Below are 13893 nucleotides of genomic sequence, written 5' to 3' on the forward strand. Positions count from 1 at the left end.
GCTGCTTCCCGACAGCCTCGCGGGTGGGAAGGCTCGACCGGCAGCCTGACGCTCCAAAGTCCTATGCCCACAGCGAGAACCCGGTCCAAGGGGCTGAAGGGATTAACGCCTCCCCCCCCCCCCCACCCTACCCGGCTCCTTTAAGACGCTCGCGGTGGCGCTCTAGCGTCCACGCCGCTCTCGATGGCGCCTTCCGGCTCAGACCGGAAGTTACGCCACGTGCCCCGGAAGTGCCCCTGCAGGGGCTGCGGGTGCGGCGGCGCGATGGCGGCGGCGGCTGCGGTTGCGGTGTCGGAACCCTGGCCCGAGCTGGACCTGGCGGAGCGGGAGCGGCGGCGGGAGCTGTTGCTGACCGGGCCCGGACTGGAGGAGCGGGTGCGCGCGGCGGGCGGGCGGCTGCCGCCGCGGCTCTTCACCCTACCGCTGCTGCATTACCTGGAGGTGAGCGGCTGCGGGAGCCTGCGCGAGCCGGGCCCAGGCCTGGCTCAAGGCCTCCCGCAGCTGCACAGCCTCGTGCTGCGGCGCAACGCGCTCGGGCCCGGCCTGAGTCCCGAGCTCGGTCCGCTGCCCGCGCTGCGTGTGCTCGACCTCTCGGGCAACGCGCTGGAGGCGCTGCCGCCGGGCCAGGGCCTAGGCCCCGCCGAGCCGCCGGGCCTCCCGCAGCTGCAGAGCCTCAACCTTAGCGGCAACCGGCTGCGCGAGCTGCCGGCCGACCTGGCGCGCTGCGCGCCGCGGCTGCAGACCCTCAACCTCACCGGCAACCGCCTGGACGCCTTCCCCGCCGCGCTTTTCCTCCCGGGCGCGCTGCCGTTGCTCAGCGAACTGGCGGCGGCCGACAACTGCCTCCGGGAGCTCAGCCCTGACATCGCCCACCTGGCGTCGCTCAAGGTCAGTGGGGCGGGCGGGCGAGCGGGGCGGGCCCTCTGGTAGCCGCGGTGAGCGAACTTCTCCCGCACCGTTCCTCCTCGGCAGGGAATGGCCACTGCAGCGTCGGCACCGCTGGGAAGCCGGTTCACCCCCAGGTCCCTTCCCACTCACCTGACCTCCATCCTCTGGCGGTCTCGCGGCTTGCATCACATTCTGCCCACAGCGGGACTTTTAACACTTAACACAAGTGATTGTGTTTCTTGATTGCCAACTGGGTGGGCTTCCCGCTCAGGTCGGAAGCAGATCAGCAGCAGGGACTCATTGCTAAATGTTTTTCTCTCCAAATATTTGCGAAAAGACAGTGAGCTTTGTGCGCGGGGGCCTCCCAGACAGGGCAGGAAGCTGTGAAGTGACTGGAATTTGCTTAAGGCCCCTCGTGTGATCTCACAGGATAGTTCACTTGACCCCAGCAGCGACTTTTCAAGGCAGGGGTGGTTATTCCTGTCTTACAGGATGCGGGAAGGATTGCCCAGAGTACACAGCGAATAGCTTGCAGTATTCTCTATCTATACTGTTTTGTCTAGGGACTGCTTGCTTGTTTTATTTATCCAGGGACCCCAGGTCAAACAATGCTGGGCTCATAACAAGGGCCTAGTAGATCTATTGACGAAGAGACAGAAGGGCAGAGGTTGCTGGCACCATGGCCTAAGTCCAGTCTAGAGGCTCTTGTCCTTAAAGAGGCAGGCCTCTGTTTCTTTCACTTGTTTTCCATCCCTTTTGTGCAGACTTTTTTTAAACAATCAAATGTGTATGCAGTTTAGCAACTGACCTTTTGGCAGTGGGAATTGCTCTTGAGATGTTGCCAACTCATTTTATAAATGTCTATGTGTCAGAATTAAAAAGCAGACACATCGCTTGCCAACAAAGGTCGGTATAGACAAATCTGTGGTTTTCCCGGTAGCCATGTAGGGATGTGAGAGTTGGATCATAAAGAAGGCCGAAGAATTGATGCTTTCAAATTGTGGTGCTGGAAACAACTCTTGAGAGTCCCTTGGACACCAAGGAGATCAAACCAGTTAATCCTAAAGGAAATCAACCTTGAATATTCATTGGAAGGACTGATGCTGAAGCTGAAGCTCCAATACTTTGGCCACCTGATGTGGAGAGTCAACTCATTGGAAAAGATTCTGATGCTGGGCAGAATTGAGGGCAGGAGAAGGGGGTGACAGAGGATGAGATGGTTGGATGGCATCACCAACTCGTTATATATGAGATGGTGGAGGACAGAGGAGCCTGTCCGTGGCATTGCAAAGAGTTGGACATGACTTAGTTTCTAAACAACAACAACATTGTGTCAGGATAGAAGTGTGTGTGTGTGTGTGTGTGTGTGTGTGTGTGTGTGTGTGGTCACAAGAACAGAGTGACACGCCATGACTTAGTGACTAAACAACAACATTGTGTCAGGGTAGAAGTGCGTGTATGTGGTCATGAGAACAGAGTGACGCTCACTTGCTGGTGTTTCCAGGAAGGCGCCCAGGAAGCTCCTGGAACGACTCCCGGGCACTGGTCCCCAGGGCTGTAGCTTCATAACTTCCCTAAGAGGCTGGTGTGACACATGGCATAAGCCGTTTCTGTTCCGTCACCCTTCTCCTACTCTCTTGATTTTACAGAAGGTGAAAGTTTGGGTTTGTTTTGTTTCTTTAATGTTCTGTGTACCTCTGCATACCTGCTTAGTAAAGTTGTCTTTCTTGTGCCCAGAATGTCCTCACTCAGGTCAGAGAGAATGTCTCACTGCTCATCCCCCAGTTTCCTGGCCCACCTTGTTCCTATTTCTAGATTCCCATCCATCTCTGTTACATGAAGAGGCCATTTCTTGGAGAGCGTCACGTCAGAGCTGCTGGGAATCTGCTTGGACTTGGATGTCCTTTGGGGGCCTTTTCTAAAGGCTTTCTAAAGTGATGCCTCCTTGGGGAACGGCTGCCCAAACTGGGTGAAGCAGAGTCCCTCCACCTGCTGGAGCTGCAAGAACACCAGTCTTCTCTGTTCTTCCTACACTGTGGGGGACAGCTGAGCTCAGAACAGGAAAGTGTGGGTTCAGTTCAGCGTCTTGTAGCAGCACCCTGGGCTCCTGCCCGTCCCCTCCCCCGTGAGAACTGTGAGGGTGACCGTGGTGTCAAGAAGAAAGTGTGGTGACAGCGCTGGTGTGTGTCCTCCGGGGCTTTATAGTCGTACCAAGGTTGTGACTTAACACAACAACAACGGTTTTCTTTGCTCCCTGTCATCCACTCTGGGCCGGCCCAGCTGGACCAACGCCGCCTGGCTGTTGATGTCTCGTGTGGCCACAGTCAGCTGCTGTGGGCTCGGGCTGGGCTCAGCTGACACGGCTGACTCCTTTGTGTCATCTCGGGACGTCTCCTGCCTCAGCCAGATGGTCTGCCCTCACATGGTGGCTCAGGGCTCCGGAGCCAGGCCCTCTCAGGAAGCAGACCTAGACCCCGCAGCCCACTGGGTCCACTGCATCCTGCTGATTCTGTAAGCAGAGCTCAGTCGAGAATCGTGGGAGACGCAGCACGTGGATGCGGACACCGGGAGGGGCCGCCAGAGTGACAGCACACAGCCTCTGCTTGTCCCGCTCACCCCCCCAGTCCACAGAGGGCCCATGTGAGTGCCTTGGTGTCGACTCACCTGGGAGTCGTGAAGGCCGGACCCTCATATCCACTGCAGCCCGGTGGCAAGGAGGCTGCACAGAGAGCTGTCCTCCCCTTCCCAGCCCACGCTGCCTGGAGAGCCCAGCTTCCTCATCGGCCTAGCCTCAGGGCCCCCAGCCAGGCTTCTCCCCACCGGGTTCCATTACCTATGGACTCAGCTGCTGGACTGTGATGAGCCAGAGATGGGCCCCCACACAGCACTCTGCCCTCACTGTCAGTGACCACTCCCCAGACCCGTGGCGCTCCCGTTGGGGACTGCTGGAGGGATGGGCAGGACAGACGTGCCCCCAGCTGTCCTGGGACAGCACATTCGTCAGCTGAAGGAGTATTGTCCCAGTCCTGCCAGTGCCAGGCTCAGTGTCACTCACGTAACAGGACTCCTCCCAGAATCAGCTTCCACAAAGAAGTATTGGCTTTTTATTCTCTCAGTTGCTGCCGGAGATGGTGGGTCCTGGAGCAGAGGGGTTCTTCCACACCCCCAGAGATAGTGTATGTCTGTGGTCTCAGCCAGGAAGTTAGGGTCCTTCCCCTGCAGCGTGGCCTGGCAGTGGTCAAGTTGTCGTCTAGGGCGGAGACTGGCCGTGCCCAGCCAGTGTCACCTACAGGAGGGAGGGAATGGGTGGGTGTCCTGGGAAGGTGCCTTGAAGGAGGTGCCTCCAAGTGCACTTAATTCTCCCCTTGGTGATTATGCATTTCCTCTCTCCTGTCCTCCTGTGCAGTTGAACTCCCTGTGTGGATGTTATGTCCGGGTTTCTCCCATCTCCTGGAGCCCCAACACCACCTCCCATCCCCCCCCCCACCCACCTCCCCAGCGCTCCTGGTCCACTTGGGAAACCTGTGGACTCCACTCCACATCAAATCTGCAGTTTAGGTGGGGCTGGTTGTGGCACATGGTGCTGCTGGGGGCAGTCTCTGCTTGTTAGTGGTCTCCTGTTTCTGCTGGGCATGGCCCCCAGAGACCCGGCAGCTACCCAGCCCCCTCCTCTGCCCAGAGCCTCAGGGCAGGTCCTGAGCTGCCACCACTTGCTGCTCAGAAATACCCAGTGTTAGTGATCGTTGCCCTGTGCGACCCCGCCCCGATACCCCTGCACCTGCCCTGTGGAGACCCCTTCACCAGGCTGCTGGCCTGGCACGACTCTGTTAGGACTGGGGATCCCTCCTGCCCCCATTCCTTGCTGGCGCCTCCCCTGCTGCTGTCTCAGGGTCTTACCACGGAGGCAGACGCACTCCACCGTCGGCGGCTGTGCTTTCACACCACAGAGGTGCCAGTGGAGTCCAAGCTGTTTGGCCAAAGCGCCTCTGGATGGTGCAGGAGACCCCAAGGCTGGGTGTGCAGGTCAGACTTGATGGTGAAACAGCAGGTGTCCCTGCTCACAGCCTCCCTGCGGGCGCGGGACCCAACTCATCTGGCCCCAGCCTGGCCGAGTGTGCACACGCAGACATCAGTCTAGGTGGCCCTGGCCAGTCCTCCCAAGCAGGCGTCTTCTGATGCAGGGCATGTGGGCTCAGCACTGCCCATATGCGGGACGGGGGCACCGCCTTGTCCTATTGGGGGCGGGGGGGGGTCGGGCTGTCACAGGGTGACCTGGAGGTCCACGTTTCAGCCCATCTGCCCACCTGCCCAGTCTCACCCGCATGGAGGGGCAGGCCAAGAGAGGCGGCACTGTGACTGCTGAGTTAACCTGCAGCCCGGTGACACCTGGAGACTGCATTGGGCTCACCTTTTCTTTCTGTTTCCAGGTTGAGTGCAGGATCAGAGCCTGCTTGGCAGTTGCTCCCTTCTCCCCAGGCCTCTGGTCCTGCCAGGCAGAGGCTCTTCTGTTGCACACCCATCTGCCATGCCCCTCCACACTGCTGTCCCAGCCTCACTGCAACCTGACTGCCGAGCCAGAGGGCCCCAGCCAGGAGTGATAAAGAAAGGTCCCTTTGTAACTTGGGGGTGCCCTCTGTGTAACCACAGTAGACGGCATCATTCGAGCCCCTGCCCACCATGCCAGCTGGTGACAACCCTGCCCCCGGCTGTGGGTCTTTTGGGACTACTGTGTCCCAGTCAGGACCGCGCTCCTCGCAGGCCACGCTGGTGTGAGTGCTGCTCTAGGAGTGTCCAGAGGAGCCTGCCCACTTGGGTGTCATTGGAGCTCCACAGTGGTCTCACCCAAGCACTCCGTGGTCCTCAGTCCTCAGGAGGCCCCTGCCACCCGTCACTGCTTCACTTATCAAAGGCCAGACCCCTGTGCTTGCTCTAGCTAAACCAGGCCAGCAGGCTTCTCCCCAGGCCACCCTGTCAAGTCCCTAAGCCCGGGTCAGGTGTAAGCAGAGCTGTGCAAGGTCTCGCTAGAGTTGCCCACAAGAAGCCGTTTACTTGCAGGGCTGGATGGCCCCTGGGACAGTGGTGTGGCCAGTCTCCTGCGAGGGACTGTCCTCTTTACCACCAACTGAGTTGTTTCCCACCTCCCCCCCCCCCCCCAGGGCACAGAACCCTGCCCTCCACCCACCACCTCTTACCCCAGGTCAGCGACACTCATGACTGCTTCATCTTCCTGTCCCTTCTCACGGGCCTCCTGATGCACAGACAGCAGTGGCCCCCACTCCCTCCTCCCACATCACAGCAAAGGGCCCAGAGCCCTCCCAGCATTGACTGATGCAAACTCACCATCCATCAGGGGATACAGGAGAATCCCCTGTGTGCTGGAAACATCACATCTCAGCATGGAGCGTGACACTGTTACTCATGCTCTGTTCTTTCTCTTCTCATTTACTTAAAAATTTTAAAACATCTTGGGACATCCCTGGCGGTCCATTGGTTAAGAATCTGCCTTGCAATGCAGGGGATGTGAGTTTGATCCTTGGTCTGGAAATTAAGATCATACATGCCATAGGGCAACTAAGGCCACCAAATAAATATTGAAAATGGTAAAAACTTTATCACTATTGTGGGAAATTTGTTTCTCGTGTGAAGTTCCTGCTTGTTCTTAACCAAACATTCCCCTCCTTCCTTGCTGTCTTTTTTTCCTCAACCTAACCATCGACCTGAAATTGTGCTATAGTTGTTACCAGAAGGACACAGTGGTCAAGCAGCACTTTAGAGAGGACTGGCAGGCCATCCACACCTCCCCTCAATGGACAGTCCATGTGTCCATACTGGGCACTGGGGCAGGAGCGAGCATGGCATGTGTTGTGTTGCTGATACAGGGCAGACGGTCAAGGAGGGTGGGCCTTGGCCTCTCATGGCCCAGCAACAGAGCAGAGCTGGAGGTCTGATGTGTCCTGGTCTCCCTCGCAGACGCTGGACCTGTCCAACAACCAGCTGAGCGAGATCCCAGCGGAGCTGGCTGACTGCCCAAAGCTCAAGGACATCAACTTCCGGGGGAACAGGCTTCGAGACAAGCGCCTGGAGAAGATGGTCAGCGGCTGCCAGACCAGGTCCATCCTGGAGTACCTGCGTGCTGGGGGCCGTGGCAGGTGTCGGGGCAAGGCCGAGGGCCCCGACAAGGAGGAGGGCCGGCGGAAGAGGCGGGAGCGGAAGAAGAGGGAGAGTGGTGAGGGTACGGACTCGGTAGTGGACGAGGCCAGCCGGCTGCTGCTCCGCGTCCTGCACGTGTCAGAGAACCCCGCCCTGCTGACCATTCGGGCAAGCCCTGAGGTCAGGGATGTGCGGCCGTTCTTCGTGGGCGCTGTCGTGCGGGGCATGGATCTGCGGCCTGGGAACGCGCTTAAGCGGTTCCTGTCCTGCCAGGTGGGTGCCCACAGCTGTGCGCGTGGAGCGGGGAGGATGGGCCATGCGCCGGGAGACCTTGGGCGTCACTCCTGCAAAGTGCCTGGGCTGCCCCCTGCCCCCCCGACCTGGCCTGAGCCTGGGTAGCTAGGGAGGGGCCTCCGTCCTGAGTCCTGAAATGTCACTACTACACTTGTGTAGTAAATGACACACTTGATCTCACGTTAGCTGGTATTAGGACTGTCAGCTCCCGCCAGTACATTCTTAGGTGAGCTATTGAGTTTCTGTGAAACTTTAGCTAGACGAGGAATTTGTTGTCTTTATGTGACAGCTGCCCAGGTTTTAAAATAAACAGCACATCCTTGCCCATGGGAAACCCCAAGCATGGTTGCGTGGCTGAGGCCCCCTGTGGAAGGCCATGCGTTCAGGGAGAGAGCCGAGCCAGGACCTGAGATCTGGGCTGCTTTTTCTTGTGAAGTCACCCTTGTGCTCATTCACTCAGAAACTTAGCTCGGGATGGGTCCTTGGGAGTGTTGAGCATCGTGTAGTAAGAGTTGGGGAAAGAGGAAGTCCTGCTAATAAGCAGATAACAGTTCGCTGAGGAAGGCTCCACAAGAGAAACAGGTGGCTGGGGAGGCAGAGAAAGGAGGCAGCGGGCAGGGCCACTCTGGAGGCCAGGGTGATGGGGGGCCTCACGCTGAGCTCCCGCCCTGGATCCCCTGCTGCAGACAAAGCTGCACGAGGACCTCTGTGAGAAGAGGACGGTGGCCACCATCGCGACCCACGACCTCGGAGCTGTCCGGGGGCCCCTGCTCTACACCGCCCGCCCGCCCCAGGACTTCAAGGTGAGGCTCACAGCCCAGTGTCCCGTCTGTGCTTTTAGAGAAGTGTACATGTGGGCGATTGTCAGAACACCCTGGTTAGAATGTGACCCTGCTCTGCTGCAAGAGGATAAGGCAGGCTGTGTCCACAGTTACTTTCAAAAGCAAATTCATCAAAGGAGGTGTGATTTGAAAGTGACTCCTTCACTTGCCCATTAACTTAACTGAAAACTGCCATTTACATCCCAGTTGCAAACCCCTGATCTGGGGCTGACTGCAGTGTGCGTTGTCCTGTCAAGGTCCTGCTCCTAGCCTCAGTTCCTACACGAGGCACTGCCGGCCCGTCTCCTCCCATGGCCGCCTCAGAGCCACATCGTGGGGATGCAGCTGTGCCTTAAGGGGTTTCAGGTTCAGCCCCTAGGTGACCTCGGAAGGCTTGTGTCTGCACGTGACGTGGGGGGCGGGCTATCCTCGGCCAACTGGCCCTCTCGCTAGGACCCACAGCAGCACCAGGCCAATGTGAAGTTCTCCCCTGTGTAGATCATCCCCCTGGGGCGCCGGGAGGTCAAGGCCAAGGACCTGGTGCGACAGCTGCAGCTGGAGGCCGAGGAGCACAGGAAGCAGAAAAAGCGGCAAAACGTGTCGGGCCTGCACAGGTCGGCGGGGGACTCACTCCTCCGGGGATTCACTCTGCTCGGGGCACTCACACTGTCAGCACTGCGTCTCCTGGCTTTAGGGAATCAGTGCCTGGCAGGCGCGTCTGGGGAAGGGTGGCCACTGGCACATGCACTCAGTGCCTGGGGACAGAGCCCCGCGGCTGGGATCAGGCCCCTGGAGGCCCAGGGAACGTGCCCTTGCCCTGACAGAGAGCCCCCCCGCCTGTGTTTACTGCTGAGCCTGAGACTGTGCTCCCACCAGGTACCTGCACTTACTGGACGGGAAGGAGCACTACCCCTGCCTCGTGGATGCAGATGGCGACGTGATCTCCTTCCCACCGGTCACGAACAGTGAGAAGACCAAGGTGGGGGCTGCCATCAGCGTCGGAGTGTGTCTGAGGCCATGTCATGGGTCTTGTTCACCTACGTCGCTGCTGGCGTTCGTGGCCACCCACAACCCACCATGTGCGCTGCACCCCTCGGGGAGGCCACGTCTGGGCCCATGTGCCACCATGGGGTTTTCTGCAGAAGGGACATCAGCGTTGATGGTGTCTGCTTGTGATAACTTGGTTCTTTCCTGAAATCTTCCCAATTTCTTTTTAAGATTAAGAAAACCACAAGTGATCTGTTCCTGGAAGTGACGAGCGCCTCCAGCCTGCAGATTTGCAAGGATATCATGGACGCACTCATTCTGGTGAGCCAGCCCTGCCCCACCCTGCACACGCCGCCCACCAAGGTGCTGGCCCCACAGGACTGATGGCCCATCCATGGCCCTTTACCATGACTTCCCTGGGTTGGCTCTTGTCTCTCGATTAAGAAGATCTTTTTTATTTGCAGAAAATGGCAGAAATCAACAAGTACACTCTGGAAAACAGAGAGGAAGGCTCCCTCTCGGACCCCGAGTCTGACGCCGTCTCTGGACACAGCTTGGATCCCAAATCGACTCCGGGTACTGAAGTGGCGGGGGGCACCCCGCTGGTGGTGGAGCAGGTCCGGGTGGTGGATGAGGAGGGACACCTGAAGGTGGTGTACCCATCCAAGACAGACTTGGACTTCGCTGCTGCCCACGTGACCGTGCTGCGCTGACGGCCAGGCTGCCACCCGAGGCTCCCGGGTTGCGCCATCCGCCGTGCCACTCCTCAGGGCTTCCGTGGGGTGATATTAAACAGTTCTTCACCTCGGTGTTTTTAGGATATATGCACCCTCTGTTCAGTTCTCCATCCGCCTGCCGTGGGGGGAGTCCACGGTGTTGTGTGCTCAAGTCACTCCGCCTTCACAGCCGGGGTTACTGCCAGTGCTCCTTATGAAGTCACTCAAATGTTGGAATTAACTGCTCACAGGGTTCTGCAGTCATGTAGACACACAGCGAATCACTGTATTCAGGGGGAAAAGGACACCGTAATTGGTGTGAATGTTCAGCTCTAGGTTGAGAAACTGAACCATGTGTGTTTTACTGAACTGCACAGTTATTTTTCTACAGTTCAGGGTCTTTTAAAGTCCTCTGGCGCCAGCACTGCAGCTTAGAGACAAGGGACAACATCAGGGTCTCCAGGTGCCGTAAACCATCAACTTTTTATAAAAACATTTTTTTAATGTGACCTTAGAATTGGTCAAATCATTTCTCTTTCTAGTGCTGCTGGACGGTTTGGGGGTGGGCTGCAGAGCCTGCGGGGGGTGACAGCCCACCCCGCCCATTGCGCTGGCCAGACCCGGGGGCGGGGGGGGGGGGCAGGGAGCGCTCACTCTTTTGTAAACCAGCACCACCAGGTGTCATGCCCTGAGTCTGGAGGACAGTGTGTAGGTTTCCCACCACAAAACGGGCTGCCTGGCGTGGACAGGATGGTCAGCCGTGGTCAGCTCGAACCAGGACGAGCTGATGGTACCTGGAGGAGACGTGAGGAGTCTGACACCTGGAACCACGGGGCATGTGCCCTGAGAGACTCAGCATCATCCAGGCTTCTAGGTGATTCCAGCTCCAGGCCGGCAGTTCTCAGGTTTCACTGTTCCAGGAGCAGCCAGGACAGGACAGTGGGACCTGCCAGCTTCCCCATCGTGGAGTGACACTGTGGCTTCTCTGCTGTTTGACCTGTGAAGGACAGTTAGTGTGTTTTATCAGAATGACAGTTTGGGGAAGGCATTAGCAAGAGCCCCACCAGACCCCAGTGCGCAGCCGTCCGCAGCAGAGGCCCACCCCCCGCGCACACGGCCTGCTACACAGCCACATGGGTTTCCCAGGGCCCGGCCAGCCCACCTGGAAGGATGGGGCAGGGCTGCCCTGACACCCGACCCAGCTCTGCAGTCACCAGCATGACTGCCGGTCATCAGCCCTGGGGCGGCCACACTTGGCCAGGCAGAAGAGGGCCCCCGTGACAGTGTTCCCCAAACCTACCGGACACCTGCGTCATGCCTCCACGTTGTCACTGTGACCCTCTGGCCGTCAAGGCCGCTGATGCCGTGGCTGGGATGGGCGCGGACGTCACAGCAGAGCCCTGCAGGGAGCTCTAGGCCGGGGCAACAGCCAAGCTGTTCCCTTGGCTCCCAGCTGGCTTCAGCGGCCACATGTCATCACATCTCCCTGATGGGGGGGAGGCTGCCAGCCCTCTGCTTTTTTCTGGGGCAGCTTGATTGTGTGTGAGGTTTGGAAACATATTTAATGTACAGCAGGAAAACTCTGATGTTTTTGTCAGTCCAGTCCTCTAATAAAAAATGTTCGATAAGAACATCAGGGCTCCTCGGTGAATCCTTCCCAGGGTTTCTGGAGGAGGGTGTGGGGAGTATCGGTGGGAGAACTGAGGACAAGGGGCCCCCTGGCCACAAAAAACAAGACACAGTTACCTCCTGTCACGGGCCTGGCCCAGAGAGGCTGCTGCCCTCGACCCCCTCCTGGTCCTGGAACCAGCTCCTGTGGCAGTGCCCAGAGGACCTCCACCCAGGGGCAAACACGAAGGAGTAAAGTGGCTGGGACCCCAGCAGACCACCCCAATCCTGACCTGCTGAGGGAGGGGCCAAGCCCTTCCCCTCTTCTCCCTACTCCCCCAGGGCTGCCAGGACATGGCCTCCACCCTGGGGCCCTGGGCGGAGGGGTGAGGTTAGGGGGAGGGGCCTCAAGTGGCTCCTGTGGGGCAGGGGGGATTGCCCCGTGTGCCCCTGCCTGCAGCCCCCACTATGGGCCAGGCACGCAGTGCCAGCAGAGCCCAGGGGCCGAGGGCACAGAGCATCCACCAGGGCGTGAGCTGGTGCCCCCAGCTCTCCATTCTGGGACCCGTTGGGTCATGGTGGCACACGGGGTAGGGTTGGCCAGACCCCAGCACTGTGTACAGCTGCCTGCTGGCAGCCCCTGCCCACCTCCCTGCCTTGCCCCAGGCAAGACACTCCTGACCTGTGCATCGGCAGACCTGCTTCTGTGGTGGAGGGAGGGGGCTACCAGAGGAATGTGGCCCTGGAGGCTGCAGGCCATCTCAGAAGCCAGGGAGGCCAAGCCGGCCTCAGAGAGAGAGAGTGGGGGGCAGGGGACAGCCAGGGTCACTCCTCCCTTCGGTCCTGTACCGTTGCCCCGCTCCTGGTCAAGGCTACAGCAGGCCTTGGGGAGGCCCAGCCCCTGCACCGCTGGACTGGACTGCTGACCACTTAGAGCCCAGGGAGGCCACCCAGCCTAAACCTGCCAGGCTGGTGGCCCCTGCCCACCTCCCCACAGTCCCCACCCCAGTGCTAGTCCTGAGATGGCCAGAAGGGACTCCCAGAGGGGGCATCAGAAAGAGGCCAGACAGGTGTGGGTCAGCTGGTGCCCCCTCCCCGAGTGGGGGGTGGGGGTGGGGGTGTCTCTCTGGAGGTGGATGCTGAGGCCCCAGAGGCCAGGGTGCTGGACAGGCCCTCCAACATGGCCCCTTACCCTGCCTTCCTACCCGCCCCCCCCCCCCCCCGCCCCCCAGCAGCAGGCCCTGCTGAAGCATCACTGCTGGGGGAACCCCAGCCCAGCAAGGAACTCAAAGCCGAGGGCTCACCTGGGTGGTGCAGCCCCACCTCATGCTCACCTGACCCAGGCCTGCAGCCAGCCCCATGGGGCCTCAGCCCTCCCTGGCTGCTCATGGGAGCAGGTCTGCGGAGCCCATGAGGGTCCTGACTGTCCTTCATTTCCCGCCCTCAACTCTAGAGTGAGGACTTTGTCCTAAGACGGTGTTTCTCACAAGGGTGCCAGGAACAGGAGGGCCTGAAGGCAGGGAGACGATATCCATGGTCAGGAGACGCAGGAGTAGGCCTGGCCACATATGGAAACTCACCCTGCCCCGTGTTCTCACCTCCCGCCAGAGGGCCTGGCCAGGACTGGGTGCATCCCAAGGCCAGAGCTCAGCGAGAGGCCTCCCAGTCGCTGTCCAGATGCCCTCCAGCCAGTTTCACATCAGTCACGCCTCACTGAGGAGGCCCACAGGAGACACCATCATCCATGCTTTTGTTCAACAGACATTTAATGACCACCTCCGAGTGCAGGGTCTCGGGCCTCCCACAGGGTGCAGGCGGAAGGGCCAGGCTCCTGCAGAGCCCCCCGGGGCGGGGTGGACAGCCCCGGGGAACACGCTCACGTTCCTGGAGGGAAGACACAGCAGTGGGTCTTGGACAAGGGCTGAGGCCCCTCTCACCCTCTTCTCAGGAAAAGACTCAGCCCCTGGGGAGGGTGGATGGACAGAGAGGCATACATACCCCTGCCCTTAGAGGCATCCTTCCACAGTGGGAGTCAGAAGGGCTAGAGAGGGGAGGAGCCTGCCAGGCAGGACAGAGCCCACCCAGGGAGGACCCCAGTAGGGAGAGAAGGGAGGTTTGGGGGCCCTGGGCTGCAGGCCTAGCCTGGGCGTGTCCTGCAGTCAAGTTGGGACTGGTCTCACAGTCACGTGGGTCCCTGGGTGGGTATGTGCCAAGCGTGCATGTGTGTGCCCCCATGTACCTGTGTCCCTGTTTGGCTGTATGTCTGTGGGTGCCTGTGACAGCTGTGCACACTGGTGTCCATGCAAGTCCCTGGAATCTGTGCATTGGTGCAAGGAACACCTCTATACATGGTGAGGGGCTGGGTATACACGGGGATGCTGGGTATACACGGGGGGGCTGTGTATACACGGGGGCGCTGTGTATACACG

The 13893-nt window shown here is 59.4% G+C and overlaps 1 protein-coding gene across 1 annotated transcript; it reads left to right on the top strand.

Annotated features, from left to right (window-relative positions):
• Window positions 1-245: 245 nt before the first annotated feature.
• LRRC47 (leucine rich repeat containing 47) lies at window positions 246-11487 on the top strand. The gene is made up of 7 exons (XM_065935896.1): window positions 246-888; window positions 6859-7311; window positions 8019-8135; window positions 8652-8767; window positions 9030-9132; window positions 9372-9461; window positions 9605-11487. The coding sequence occupies exons 1-7, from the start codon at window positions 265-267 to the stop codon at window positions 9851-9853; spliced, it is 1752 nt and encodes a 583-aa protein (XP_065791968.1). The 5' UTR covers window positions 246-264; the 3' UTR covers window positions 9854-11487.
• The last annotated feature ends 2406 nt before the right edge of the window (window positions 11488-13893 follow it).

This window comes from Muntiacus reevesi, chromosome 5 (assembly GCF_963930625.1).
Source record: "Muntiacus reevesi chromosome 5, mMunRee1.1, whole genome shotgun sequence".
Lineage (NCBI taxonomy): Eukaryota > Metazoa > Chordata > Mammalia > Artiodactyla > Cervidae > Muntiacus > Muntiacus reevesi.